Here is a 15,490-nt window from a genome sequence, read left to right as displayed (position 1 = left end):
TTCCTGTGGTCTTTATGTCCACCTCCCATTCTGTAAAACCTAAATCACTTCCAACTTGGAGACAGTGGGAAAGAAGTCACAGGCTGAACTGGAGCTGAAGTGAAGTGTTTTGGGAACGGGGGTGGGTAGGACTAGTGGGGAATTTTTTTAACCACAATGCAAAAAATGGATTTTTGTAAAATCTTACCGTAAAATCCTTTTCTCTTAGCTCATCGACAGACGTAGTCCTCGGTGATACACCACCTTCGGGTTATGTTACCTCCGCAGGAGCAGGACTAGACAGGAAATTAAAAAGCTCTGGCCACACCCTAGGGGCAGTCCCAGAGGGTATATCCTCTCTCTCTCTGCCTCAGCAAATCAGTTATGTGAAAAAGCAGTGCTTAGAGAATTTAACCCAACCCAACTCCAAAACAGAGGGGCGGGGACTACGTCTGTCGATGAGCTAAGAGAAAAGGATTTTACGGTAAGATTTTACAAAAATCCATTTTTCTCTAGCGCTCATCGACAGACGTAGTCCTCGGTGATACACCACCTTCGGGACGTCCCAGAGCAGTATCACAAATGAGGGGTGGGAAAATGGAAATCAAATCCCAATCTAGAAGGCCCAACCGGTGCCAACTAGAAGTTTACAATGCTCATCCTTAATGATGAGACTCAACAAAAAAATTTTCAAACAGAAAAAAACCCCCGAGGTAGACCACCGGTCTCCTCAAATTGCGGCCTGCAAAACCTTGCGACCAAATGAGGCATCCGCCGATGCCGTCACATCAATTTTATAGAATTTAGTAAAGGTATGTACCGACGACCAAGTGGCCGCCTTACATACCTGGACCACTGACGCCTGATGGCGAAAGGCCCAGGAAGTACTGAGCACTCGAGTGGAGTGCGCCCTAACAGGGAACGGAGGACTCTGACCCTTAATAGAATAAGCCTGTACCACCGTTTGTCTAATCCATTTGGCAATGGTCACGGCAGATGCAGGCAAATCCTTTCTGGGGCCATCCGTGATCACAAAAAGTGAATCCGTCTTACGGAATGATTCCGTAGCTTTCAGGTATACCCTGATTGCCCGAACCACATCCAAGGAATGCAACGCATGTTCCCGATGATGCTTGGGCTGAGGACACAAGGAAGGTAGTACAATATCTTCATTCAGATGAAAATCTGAAACCACCTTAGGAAGAAAAGATGGCTTAGGATGAAGTACTACCTTATCCCTATGAATCACTAGGTATGGGGACTGGCATGATAATGCAGCCAGTTCTGACACCCTGCGAGCAGAAGTAATAGCCACCAAGAAGAACACCTTCTGGGATAAAGTAAGCAAGGGAATCTCCCTGATGTTTTCAAAGGGAGGTTTCTGTAGAACCGACAAAACCAAATTAAGATCCCAGGGCGGTAAGGGCGCGCAGACTGGAGGAGCCAGGTGCCGCACCCCCTGGATGAAATTCCGCACCAAGGATTTGGTAGCTAAAGGTTTCTGAAAGAAGATTGCTAATGCTGAAACTTGACCCTTGATGGTGCTCAAGGCTAGCTTCTGCTCAACCCCTTGTTGCAAAAAGGCCAATATTCGAGACACCGAATAGGTACGTGGAGGAAATCCTAAAGATTCGCACCACGCAATATAAGTCTTCCATGTGTGATAATAGACTTTGCTGGAAGTCGCTTTCCTTGCTTTAATAAGGGTAGGAATGACTGAAGTAGACAAACCTCTGTCCTTCAGTACTTGGGTCTCAATGGCCAGGCCATTAAAACCAGCGACTGTAAAGCACGAAGGTAAATAGGTCCTTGAGACTACAGACACTCCCTGAGACGAAGTTCCCACGGAACGTCTGCGACTAACATGTCCAAGTCGGCCAGGCCGGCTTGAAGAGGCCAGCCTAGAATTTCTAGGACCACTGGCGCTGATTGGATCTGAACCAGGCGTCCCTAGAGCTATCTGGCCCCGACCATCCGAGAAAGTCTGGTCGTTTTCTGTTCCCACACATTTATCAGATACCTGATAGTTATCAGGAAAGGTGATCTTTTCTGGTTGAACCTCAGGGACCGAAGTCACCCGACTAGAGGCTACTTGGCCTATCTGGTCAATCAGATCCGATTCCTGTGAGGTATCGGGACTAATCTTAGGAAAAGGTAAAGGAAAAGATCTATACAGGGAACGGTAACTACCGCTTCCTGTACTTAAATGTTGGAAGGGAAGAATCGCACCGGTAGTAGTGGTTGATGCTCGATCTAATGTCCTGAATACCGGTGAAAACGTCCCCCCACCCTGAAATCGGGTGGGGGCGCACCTTCAGGCTGTGTACTCCTTTACTTCGGGTTTGGCTGGGTTGGTCCTCTGCTTGTCCGACCAGCCCTTCTTGAACCCTCCTGGAGGAGTCTTGCCTTTCCCGGGAGTACCAGCCGGGCGCCCTTTATGGGCGGTAAAGAAAGGTCCTCGCTTGTTGCGAGGTCCCTTAGCTTTTGCAGCCTGTGGCAAAAAAGTACTCTTGCCCCCGGTGGCATCCTTAATGATTTCATCTAGGTTGGCTCCAAATAGACGATTCCCCTGGAAAGGGAGATTGGTCAAAGTCTTTTTGGAACCTAGTTCAGCTGACCAGCATTTTAACCACAGCACACGTCTGAGGATCACTGCTAACTTAGATGCATGCCCTAACAAGGGAGTAGTGTCCAAGGCTGCGTCACAGATAAACCGTAGCCCTTGTATGATCTGTTCTATCAAATCAGATGTCTCCTGGGGAATATCTTTTCCCCTAAGATCTTGGCGTACCATTTTCGCCCATTCCGTAAGTGTCTGGGAAACTAGACCAATAACAATTACTGGTCTAAATGCTGACCCTATCAGAGAAAAGATAGTGCGGGACTCCGCTTCTATCTTTCGATCCACCGGATCCTTAAAGGACGAAGTGTCCTCCACTGGAATAACCGTGGCTTTATTCAGCCTGGAAATAGGCGGATCCACGACTGGTGGTACCGTCCATTTCTTAATGATGGATTCCTCAAACGGATAGCGTCTAGCAATACGCTTGGAAATAGTAAAGGTACGTTTAGAATGCTCCCATTCTCCTTTAATCTGATTACCAAAACATTTAGGTACAGGAAAAGCCTTCGCCGTCTTGATGGGCTTATTAGTCCCAAAAGGCCTCTCTGTTTCAGTTGCCTCTGCCGGTAAAGCCTCAAGTTTTAAGGTTTCTTGCACTGCCACAACTAGTGCGTCCACCAATGCTTCTTCCTGAATTATAGCAGGAGAAGAAGCGTCCTCCTCACTGTCTGAGGGGGCTTTACCTGGGATAACAGCCCTTGCAGAGGAACCTGCAACTGCAGTGACCATCTCTGAATCAGAGTCAGAGGTGTCAGATAGTATAGGGGTAGGCGGGGGTCGCTTCCTTGACCCCCGTCCCTGACAGGCCGCCTCCACCCGAGCCACCATAGACTCCAAAATTGCTGTAAATGACTCTATACTCTGTGCACCGGCGGGTCCCGAGGCCCCCTCGAGGGAAACAGGTGGGGGAATATGTGTGGCAGGGTCCATAATAACTCCAGTTACTTCCTGGATGATATAATTCAAAGTAAAGAAAAAACTTTTTTTTTTTTTTTTTTTTTTTTTTTTTCTGACCCTCAGCGCCACAAAAAAACCCCTTAGTGTTACCTGCTAGGGATCCCTATCGATCGAGAGAGAGAGAGAGATAGACCCCCAGGCTCACCACTTGATGTTCAGAGTTGAACTGCAACAGCTTACAGCGCTGTCTTAGACAAACAGGAAGTCTTTTGGCTGGCTGCCCAGGAAGAAAGGAGGCGGCTCCGCCCCTCTGCACGCCTTCCGGCGCCTCCCCCAAGCTCCACGAGGTGTAGAATCACCTCAAACATGGCCGCCCCCATGCTGGAGACACGAGGCTACGCCAAAATGGCGGCTCGTGCGATCCAGCAAAAAAAATGGCGGCGGCCTGTGCTAACTAGCGGTGTGCTGCAGGCACACAACACTCTCTCTGCATGGGGATATGGCGTGGTTGGCGGTACCGGCCCTGGCGGACCGCATGGCCGTTCGGGAGGCCTGCTATTAGCTGGAGATCTGACTTGGAAGGCAGTCTACATGTCCATGGCTTCTGACTGGTAGGTAGCTTATACTTAACCCATAAGATTCCCAGAATGCCACAGATTACATCTTTAAAACATGTATACAATAGATTGTTAGCTCCCAAACCAAGCCTCCTGGCTTTTTGCACACATAAAATCACACTCAAAGTAGGAGGATTTGTGACATGTTATAGGATAGAAAGAACTCTTTCTTACCATACAGAGAGGGGCCCGCGTTCACCACAAAACCCGTCAGGGAAAAAAGGGGGAACATACTACTCACCATACCGGAACCAGGCGGGCACCAACTCCTGACAGTACCCCTCTCCACCGGGGCGGGAGGGCTGTCGACCGATACGGACGCCGTGACTCATGGTCTTTGGCGTTTCAGCGAGACGTTTAACTCGCGGGTTCAGTCCTTTTAATGGGACTTTGTCGCGGCCGACCCAGCGCGGAGCTATGGCCTGCACGCGCTCGTAGGCTGAACTGGGGTGACCACCGGATCTCAACATCCAGCCCGTCGCCCAGTTCAGCTTTCTTGCTTGAAGATCTCACAGGAACACTGGAGAAAAAAAGCTGTCCAAAAATCCTTTTAGAAAAAAATTCTTGCCAGGACCTAAGATCCCAGCAAGGTATCTAGGTCCTTACTCCTAACTAGACAGAAAATAACTGATTTGCTGAGGCAGAGAGAGAGAGGATATACCCTCTGGGACTGCCCCTAGGGTGTGGCCAGAGCTTTTTAATTTCCTGTCTAGTCCTGCTCCTGCGGAGGTAACATAACCCGAAGGTGGTGTATCACCGAGGACTACGTCTGTCGATGAGCGCTAGAGAAAACTGCATTAGGGTACAAAAAAAAAAAAAAAAAAAAAAACACAGCATACTGCCTATTATCAGCAATCTCCTTTTTTAGGATGCACCCCAGTATGGCACAATGCAGCAATTTCTTCTCCTGGTTACAACATTAGGTTGAGAGGTCAGTTTTATGCCAAATCAGCATTTAGCATACACAGGTAGTGATCCCCAGATGGAAGTCAATGTCACCAATACCCAGCTCTCCACACAGTGACAGTCGTGGTAATCGGGTGCACAGCTATGCTCATGGTTATGTGCACAAAACTTAGAAATACATCAGGATGCTGGAAAATGTTCTCACCCCAACAGATACATCAAGAGTTATTGAAAAATTCTCCTTTTCTTTCCATGCTTTGTCTGGCTCGCCATCTGGAATTTTGACTTTTCTAGGAGTAGTCACAGCATTGCCCTCTTGCTCTGCCCTTTTCCGGTCCTCCTCAATCAGCTATAAGAAAAAGTTAAGGCATTATTGCATTCCAAATCTGCGATATCCTAAAAATGCCAATGAGAGTAAAATTGTATAATTTACAGTTCATATAGACATTTTAGGCAGTCTTAGCAATAACACACAGGCAGGTCTGCTGGGTCTCCAGCAAATAAAGAAATTGTATAAAAGCTGTGGTAAACTGCTAGCAGTAGAGCCATTAAAATAGTAATAAACTCTAAAAAAAAAAAAAAAAACAACATTTTTTTTTTTTTTCAAATATGGCGCAGGTTTGCATCATAATGTGTTAATATTTTGGTAACCATTGAAATGGAGCCCTCCAGCCATTTTCACCCAGACTTTGTTCCAGGTTCACGCACTCAGTGTGCCATGAATGGAGAGTGTACTGCACATGAGCCAGTGTTATCAGCTGGAGGCGATATAATTGTCTCCTAAAACAGCACAAATTTAGGAGATATTCATGGTATCTACAGGTAAGGCTTATTATAAGTTTATCTGTAGGGAAAAATGAAGTTAGAGTTTACTATCACTTTAAGGAGACCCAATAGTGATGAAAAAGCAAAATGGCTTCAACTAAGCTTCAGCCAAGTTGAACACAAAACAGCAAAAGTTGTAACACACCTCCAGACAACCAGCTAAATACACAGCTGGAAAACATTTTGGTCAAAATTGTCCCTTAATGCATTTCAGCAGCATTCTAAAAAGGTAAAAAACAAGGGCAACTGTATTTCACCCTCCAGTATCAGTTTAGGGCAGTTCATATAGTTTACAAGATTGTTAATTGTATTACACTAAGCAGATTTCTTCTTGCATTAAAAGATGTATGGGTTTTTTATTCTTTCCATAATCCTACTTAATGTGGATGCATCAGTCCGATGCTGCATCAGTCCGATGCTGCATCAGTCCGATGCTGCATCAGTCCGATGCTGCATCAGTCCGATGCTGCATCAGTCCGATGCTGCATCAGTCCGATGCTGCATCAGTCCGATGCTGCATCAGTCCGATGCTGCATCAGTCCGATGCTGCATCAGTCCGATGCTGCATCAGTCCGATGCTGCATCAGTCCGATGCTGCATCAGTCCGATGCTGCATCAGTCCGATGCTGCATCAGTCCGATGCTGCATCAGTCCGATGCTGCATCAGTCCCCCAGCGCCTCAAACACTGAGAACTGAGCAATCAAACACAGCCCTTCGCTCGGTTCTCAGAGCTCCGGAGAAGAGAGCTGTTGACTGTCAGTCAGGAACTCTCTGCTCTGCCCCTCCGTGCTCACTGGAGCACTGGGCTGTGGAGGGGGCAGGACCAGTCAGCTCAGGCTCTCAGCAGCTCGCTGAGAGACTGAGCTGGGTGCCGCTCCATGCATGTAGGTTGATCCCAAATTCATTGTCGCCATCTTGCGTGAGCCTGGACCAGCTCTGTGACATCAGCCGACAGCAGCTCCCAGTTTGCTAGTAACGGGTCACAGGAGAACAGAACGGACTGCACTCCTATGATCCACAGGAGAAGTACAACCAAACGAGCTTTGGCTGTACTTCTCCTTTAATAAATACTGTATAAGCTTGACATTGAAAAAAAATGAAGCAGTCTACAGGCAGATGTGCTGTGCGTAATACCATCAAACAGGCCAATTGCTGCAACAAGAAGTGGAGTCAAGTAATGTTTAATGAGTAAGAGCACTTTTATCAGATTTTCCTCAACTCCTCTTATTCAAATCCTAAATAGCAATACATACCTCAGGTGTAGATTAAATCAGAAGTAACCTGCCAGAATTTGGGCCTCCCAAGAGGTTGTGGACTAAATAGGTATAAACTATGGTGCTGCTACAACCCCCTAACGACACTAGGATAAGTACTAAGGGAGAATGTATAAGTCAATGTAGCAATCACTTATGGAGGGGTAGTTATCAATAAGTGTCTCCCAGGAAGTTGCTGCTATATTTTGCAAATATGCCCAGTATACTGCATTTTCACATTATGGCAGATGTATCTAAGAACGCAATCTCCAGCACTGCAATGTCAGCACTCTCCTCCATCACCAACATTGTCTCCCAGTCTTCTTCCAGGTTCAGAGTGTTTGGCCATTCTGATTGGCTGGGCCCAGATGACGCAACTCCTGCATACAAGAGTTACTTCATCTCAGCTCACAATTCTGCCAAGACCGTACAATTAGTTTTAGAAAAAGGTGCTTCTGTCATAAAAAAAAAAAAAAAAAAAAAAAAAAAATCAGCCATGAGCACTTTTTAAAACAATGAATTTATTTATGCTTTAGGGCCCAGTCCAAAACTGTTTACATCTTCCAACATCCTACATATTTATAAAGGCTAATCACTTACCCCTATGATGCGTGGGGCTCCTTTTCATATTGATCAGTCATAACTTTATGACTACTAACAAGTTAAAAGAAGAACACTAATGCTCTCATTACAATGGCACCTGAAAGTGGTTGAGTTATATTAGACAGCAAGTGAACATGTCCCTGAACTTGATGTGGTGAAAGGAGGAAAAAAGAAAAAAAAAAAAAAATTGGGCATCGTAGCTGGTGTAGTATGGGGCTGCATAGCCGCAGACTGGTCAGGGTGCCCACGTTGACTCGTGTCCACTGCGGGCACATAACCCTCAGAGCTGGACTACGGAACAAGATCTGTTCATTTTACAAGATGTTTGAAACAACCTACCTACCGAGTTCCTTGAAAAAAACTGTGTGCAAACATACTTGGATGAATTGATGCTGTTTTAAAGACAAAGATTGGTCACCCCAAATACTGATTTGATTTCCCTTTTGTTTACTTTCCATTTTTTTTTTTATAGATAAAAATAAACAATTTACACTTATTTCTGAAAGCATTCTTAATTTACAGCATTTTTGCACACCTGCCTAAAACGTTTGCACAGTACAGTGTATATTATATATATATATATATATATATATATATATATATATATATATATATATATATACACATATACATACACACACACACACACACACACACACACACACACACACACATATATATATATATATACACATACACACACAAAAATACACTTATAAAACACATTTCAAAAACCACGCCTATAAAATAACAATGGCAAGAATTAACGTAATGAAGACTAGATGTATACACACCCAACACTTGTTAGACAACTCTAAATCATCTACCTGATGTCTCTTCACCAAGGCTTCATTCTTCTTGCGCAGGGCTTCAATCTTTCGGTCCAGCTCAGCATCCTTCTCCTCTTTAGACTTCAGATCCACCACAGAGGCCTGCAAGAGCCACAAACATCTGTCACAGTCTCTCAGAGGCTTAGGACAGTCCCACACATCAGTCAAAATCCCTCACAGGTCTGCACAGTTGAACAGTTTTCCTGCTCCCTAAGAGGGGCTGATGATTGGAGCACTGTGCAGGGAGAGAGAGTCAGACTTGTTGGGTATCTGGACCACAGCACTGTATGTAGGAGGAGCAGTGGTCTGGCTCTCCAGCATGCTGCTAGCACAGGGTATTTTTTACTAGGGATAGACCGATTATCGGCAAGGCCGATATGCACTTTCCCCAATATATTTGTATCGGCCCTGGAACTGGCTGATATTTTTCTGATGTCATTTTGCCTTCTTAGGCTGCCTCCCTCGCCTTGGACAGCCTCGTTTGGAGTCGGGACTTGTCTTGCGGGAGTGCATCACAGCCATACACCCACCCACAGCAGCCCAGTGCCAGCCAGCCACCCACAGGCCCTGTACCAGCCAGCCACCCACAGACAGGGTGCCAGCCAGTCAGCCACAGACAGGGTGCCAGCCAGCCAGCCACAGGCCCTGAGCCAGCCAGCCACCCACCACAGGGTGCCAGCCAGCCACCCACCCACCACAGGGTGCCAGCCAGCCACCCACCACAGGGTGCCAGCCAGCCACCACAGGGTGCCAGCCAGCCACCACAGGGTGCCAAACAGCCAGCCACCCACCACAGGGTGCCAAACAGCCAGCCATTAAGCATTAAACAAAAATTAACATGTTCAGTACCAGACTTGTGTCATAAATTGTCTTTATTTTTCAAAACTTTAAATGTACAAAATAATCGGCCCATACCGATACGTTGTGACCAAAATATCGGTATCGGCCCTGAAAAAACATGTCGGTCTATTCCTAATTTTTACCCTTGCTGCAGCACCTAATATGTAAAAAAAAAAAAAAAAAGAGAAGGGCAGAAGGGAGACCGTAGAACTGTAAATGCAGCCTGACTGGATTGCAGGCATTCAAAGTTCCTTCAGTTGGGCTTTAAGTATGCAACTTATTTTCCAGTGATAAAAAATATCAGACAAACTGAATTAGGCAGATGTCTCATTATTGAGATCACATACAAAGTAACCAGATTATGATGAATGGTTAGAAACACTGGAACTTACTATAGATGTTTATTAAAATGGCATGTCAGGCTGCAAGAGATGAACCATTAAAGTGGTTGCAACCCAAAAAATAATAAAAAAAAAAAAAAAGGATCTTGTTCCTTTAAGGTATGCTGTATTGCACAGTGCTTGTGCTGTGTCATTTTTCCCTTCCTATCTTATAATCACCTTGGTGAACCTGCTAGTTCCTATGTCCCCCCTGCCTCTGCTGACCACGGTAATCATGGCTGCCGAGCCCTGTTTACCATGGTCAGTTTATGTGCCTCTGTCATTCACTGCTCTGCTCTGACCGTCTCTCCCTCTCTCCCTGTCATCATGGGAGCGGCTCTCCTGCTCGCCCCTCCTGCCGCTATTCAGCTGCATAATGCAGCTAATATACAAGTATCCCCTCCGGAGCATACTGCCATCCACTACAGTGGGTTTGTTTTTTTTTGTTTTTTTATGAAAAGGCTAAATACCTTTTGTCACACCTCAGCTGTCCAGCCACATGATCCCCCTGTGCTGGCCAGCTGACGTCACAGGGGAACCCCGGCCCCTCCCACTTCTCTACATAGATCGGGACCAGCCAGCACAGGGGGATCACGTGACCGCACAACTGCAGCGTGACAAAGGTATTTAGCCTTTTCATTTTTAAAAAAACAAATCCACTGTAGTGAATGGCAGCATGCTCCGGAGGGGATACATGTAAAATCACATAGTGAATTTACAATCACTGGGACTGTACCGCGGCAAAGTGGCTCGATTCCGTCCAGTGACGTAGACCTACGTAGCTGGACTCTTCCCCTTGTGGGCGGCACTCACGTGCCGCCGGAGGCTCGCTCCCGCTGTTTTCAGTCACAGCGGGAGTCGGGCCAGGGGAGGAGCAGCGGCGACCGCCGCCGCTCTTCCCCGATCGTCGGGGAATCGAGTCTGGAGATCCGCCCACTTGTGTAAACAAAGCGGGCGGATCTCCTAAGTGACAAACAGTGACAGATTGCAGGGTTCAGCATAGCTGAACATGCGATCTGTCCCTGTGTCACTCAGTCACCTCCCCCCACACACGTCAGTAAGCACCAGGCATGCATTGACCCCCTCCCTCTCCAATAAAATAAACCCTTCCCTGCCAGTGTCATTTTTACAGTAACAGTGCATATTTATAGCACTGATTACTGTAGAAATGTCACTGGTACCCCCAAAAGTGTCAAAAATGTCAGTCAAGGGTCCGATCTGTCCGCCGCAGTCCCGAAAAAAAAAAAAAAAAACACACACGCAGATCGCCATTACTCGTTAAAAAAAAAAAAAAACCATTAAAAAATGACAGAAATCTTTCCCTTAAGTTAGTAAATGCAATAACTTTTGCGCAAACCAATCAAAATACGCTTATTGAGATTTTTTTTTACCAAACATAGGTAGCAGAAAACAAATTGACCAAAAATTTAAAAAAAATTTTGATTTATACATTTTTTTGGGGGAAATTTCATATAAAAAATATGTGAAAAATATTGTTATTTTTTCAAAAATTACGCTTTTTTTGTTTATAGCGCAAAAAGTAAAAATCGCACAGGTGATCGAATACCACCAAAAGAAATCTGTTTTCTGTTTGTGGGGGGGAAAAAAAAGGACGTAGATTTCGTTTGGGTACAGCGTCGCACAACCGCGCAATTGTCAGTTAAAGTCGAACAGTGACGAATCGCAAAAAGTGGCCCAGATGTAAGACAGCAAAATCCTCCGGTGGTAAAGTGGTTAAACTGTAAGCAAGGCTATTCTATGCAGTCATCCTTACCATAACAGGATGCTATGTCAGCTTGGAAGGCAGTGATGTTTTCTTCCTGTAAAATAATATTTCACATATTAACACTCCCAGTCAGAACAGTTTAATATTTCCATATAATAAAGAAAGGTGAACCAAATCAATAGAGATATAGTTGTTGAACCATTAAGTGATCTTTTTAATCAATCCCTTTTAACAGCAGTAGTTCTCCATGACTGGCGGAGGGCTATTATTGTACCAAGGTGGAAGCTGGAAATTACAGGTCAGTGTGTTTAACATCTGTTGTAGCAAATTTAAAGCAGAATTAAACCCAGCAATTAAAATGTTGCAAATAAGTTACATTCCCAGTATGCCAGTAATGCTAACATTTGCTTGTGCTTATAACCAAACTGTCAAATAGCTGGTGTCATAAAATTATCACACGTGCAGCACCATGACACAATTTGCAGATCAAACAGAGGCTAATGGGCCATACACACTATAAGATTTTCTGAAGACTTTTTCCTTTAGGATTTACCAAAACCATATAATATGAGGTCAAACCTAAACACTTTCAATTTGTATGCAATCTGGCAGGCCCTTGCACAACATAGAAAAGGTAAATCTGAAGGGAAAAGTCTTCACAAAATCTTATAGTGTGTATGGTCCTTAATGCCTCGTACACACGTTCAGATAATCGGCCGAAAATAATCCCTTTCGACCTGATCGCACGATAATCTGATCGTTAGTCAATCACAACGGAAGATGGCTGCCTCGCCACCACTCGCCAGCCATCTGCCGCACCCACATAAAAATATGGGCAGTAATCGTGATGCATCACCGAATCAAATTATTGGCAGAATAATCGTGATCGAATTGTGAGATCAGTGAAGATGCGCACCTCTACAGAGAAGAAAGCCAGTGACTGGCTAGGGAGATCTGAGAACTGAGTGATCAGCGGTGTTGGATCGCTCAATTCTCAGTCTTAGAGCGGTAGGGGACAGATGCAGCATCGGACCAATGCTGCATCCACCTTCGTAAGTAAGATAAAAAAAAAAAAACACACACCCATACTTCTTTTTAAAAGCAATATCGCATGCTGTATTTTAGTCATTTTTTTTTTTTTTTGCTAGATATATAACACATTTGGAAAATACTGCATACGCGATTTTACCTCTATTTGTTGTGCAGTATTTTTTGGTAAATTGAGCCCACTGACCTGAAACAAGCATACAGATAAGAAAGAGTGAAGTCAGGACTCTTGATTTGCACACTGGTCTTAGGCCTCTGCTTCCAAATATATCCAAGTAATTTGACTAAAGTAACAGCCAGTCAATTAGTATTTCCAGAAGGCAAGATCAGCCTAGCTGTCCTCTCGGGTCAGGTTCCCTGTAAAGTGCTGACTGCAATCATTCAAGGCAGGACTGTACCCAGCTCAGCTCCCCCACTTCAAGGTAAATCATGACCCTATGCTGGCAGCATTGCACCCACTTCCCTATCACCCTATATGGCTGCACATGTGTAATGACTGCCCCACCAGCACCACAGTGCCTTGTCACCCAGCAATGTCTGTGTCAGCCCTTTATTTATGGAAGACATGCATAGTCACAACACACAGACTACACCGCTTTCCGTCCATCACAGGCAGTATTAGGGGGTCCCGGACACGAACCGACACAACAGCACACCACTTACAGATCTTCCCAGGGATAATCCCCTCTCTCCTGCAGATGCAATCCGACTTCCGGATTCGCACACGCTTCTTCCGGTCTGAGCAAGAGGCTCTGGCTGCAGAGTGGAGCTCTACGTTTAACAGGAAACATGTGACCTCCAGTCCACTTTTTTTACATTGAACTTTATTGTAACAAACAATGAATGGCTACAGCTGGAGTTCTACTGGCGATAGGAAACATGTGACCTCTACTCCACCTTTTTTTTTTTAAATTAACCACCTACGGACCAGGCCTATTTCTGACACTTTTTTACAAGGTAAAATCAGTATTTTTAGTTAGAAAATTACTTAGAACCCCCAAACATTATATATATATATATATATATATATATATATATATATATATATATATATATATATATATTTTTTTTTTTTTTTTTTTTTTTTTTTTTTCTTTTTTAGCAGAGACCCTAGAAACTAAAATGGAGATCATTGCAATACTGTATGTCACACTGTATTTGCGCAGCGGTCCAGGAAACACATTTTTTTTTGGAAAAAAATACAGTTTTTTTATTTAAAAAAATAAGAAAAGAGTAAAGTTAGCCCAATTTTTTTCTATAATGTGAAAGATAATGTTATGCTGAGTAAATAGATAAATAGATAATAGGTGAATAGGTAAATAGATACCCAACATGTCATGCTTCAAAATTGCACACACTAGTGGAATGGCGTCAAACATTGGTACTTAAAAATCTCTATAGGCCTTAAAAATGTCTACAGGTTACCAGTTTCGAGTTACAGAGGAGGTCTTTGACTAGAATTATTGTTCTCGCTCTAACGTTCGCAGCGATACCTCACATGTGTGGATTGAACGCCGTTACATAAGTGGGCGTGACTTGCATATGTGTTTGCTTATGCGTGTGAGCTCGGAGGGACAGGGCACTTTAATTTTTTTTTTTCTCTTATTTATTTTACCCTTTATTTTTACACTGTCCCTTAAAAAAAAAAAAAAAAAAATCATCAATCATTTTGATCACTTTTATTCCTATTATAAGGAATGTAAATATCCCTTGTAATAGAAATAGGCAGGACAGGTCCTCTTTAATATGAGATCTCACATCTACACTAAAAAACAAAACAAAATTTTTTTTTTTTTCATCATGAGAATAAATGGGACCTTTAGGTTGGGTGGAAGCGACGTATGATGTCGCTCTGGTCCTCCAAGGCCATAGAGTTGAGTGGGGCCCAGCTTGCAATCACTCGACTTCCTGCCTAGAAGGGGAAAGGACCGCATTGTTTTCCCTGCTACCGACAGGTCTGGGAAGCAGGGAAAACTACTGGGAAGAGGAGGAACCTCTCCTGCTACCCATAAAAGTGATCCTGCAGTGAATCCGCCACTGGGACCACTTTTATGTGAAAGAAGACCACCCGCCCTGTAAAACAATACCAGGGTTTAATACCATTAAACCCCAGTATTTAATGTCAAAGTAGCGACGTCAAACTGCGGTGGGCGGTCCGGAAGTGGTTAAAGGAGTTGTAAAGTCTCAATGCTTTTCACCTTAATGCATTCTATGCATTAAGGTGAACAACCTTCGGCGCTGCAGCTCCCACCAGACCTCCAGTTTTTTTTTTTTTTTTTCTTTAGTCAACTTTAACCTTTTCTCTGCCAGAGCTGATTTGCATTTTGTTTTGCAGACATGTTTAAAAAAGCACTTTAGGCCTGAAGATTACATAACCCCCCCCCCCCCCCCCCCCCAAACATCACATATTTTATGAAAGCAAACACCCTAGAGCAGAGATTCCCAAACTACAGCCCTCCAGTTGTTCATAAACTACAATTCCCATCATGCCTAGTCATGAATGTGAATGCCAGAGTTTTACAATGCCTCATGGGACGTGTAGTTCTGCAACAGCTGGAGAGCTGTAGTTTGGGAATCCCTGCCCTAGAGGATAACAAAGTGGTAGTTTGAATTTTGTATGTCACACGATATTACTGCAAAAGTCTAGGAAACTCAAAGTATCAGTAAAAAACACACTAAGGGCTCTTTCACACGGGCGGTCCGATCAGATCCGCCTGTCAGTTTTTTAGGCGGATCTGATCGGATCCTCCATGCAGCTCTATGGGGCAGCGGGTGTCAGCGGAGGTCACCTCCGCTGACACCCGCTGCCATCCGCATCCGATCCTGTGCTGAAATCTGGACGGATGGAAACCCTATTTTTCCATCCGTTCAGTAATCGGAGCGGAGCGGATCTGATGAGAGCGGACAAGCGGTCCGCTCTCCTCCGATCCCCCATAGAGGGCAGCGGGTGCTGAGACACCTCC

At 44.7% G+C, this 15,490-nt stretch overlaps 2 protein-coding genes across 3 annotated transcripts in view; one reads left to right on the top strand and one right to left on the bottom strand.

Moving 5' to 3' along the window:
* Positions 1–13,276, bottom strand: part of CCDC9 (coiled-coil domain containing 9) — a 134,489-nt gene extending 121,213 nt beyond the window's left edge. The window contains exons 1-4 of the mRNA XM_082264375.1: positions 13,191–13,276; positions 11,529–11,574; positions 8,532–8,636; positions 5,228–5,371 (exon numbers count right to left, since the gene is read on the bottom strand). Of these exons, the coding sequence (XP_082120501.1) occupies positions 5,228–5,371; positions 8,532–8,636; positions 11,529–11,531 (252 nt within the window). The 5' untranslated portion in view covers positions 11,532–11,574; positions 13,191–13,276. The remainder of the gene's footprint in view (positions 1–5,227; positions 5,372–8,531; positions 8,637–11,528; positions 11,575–13,190) is intronic.
* BBC3 (BCL2 binding component 3) overlaps positions 1–15,490 on the top strand; it is a 281,039-nt gene that overhangs the window by 38,928 nt on the left and 226,621 nt on the right. The window lies entirely within an intron of this gene.

This window comes from Pelophylax lessonae (assembly GCF_965119305.1).
Source record: "Pelophylax lessonae genome assembly, chromosome: 7".
Classification (NCBI taxonomy): Eukaryota; Metazoa; Chordata; class Amphibia; order Anura; family Ranidae; genus Pelophylax; species Pelophylax lessonae.
The sequence above is the reverse complement of the archived record's forward strand: the minus strand, read 5'-3'. Positions and strand labels throughout refer to the sequence as shown.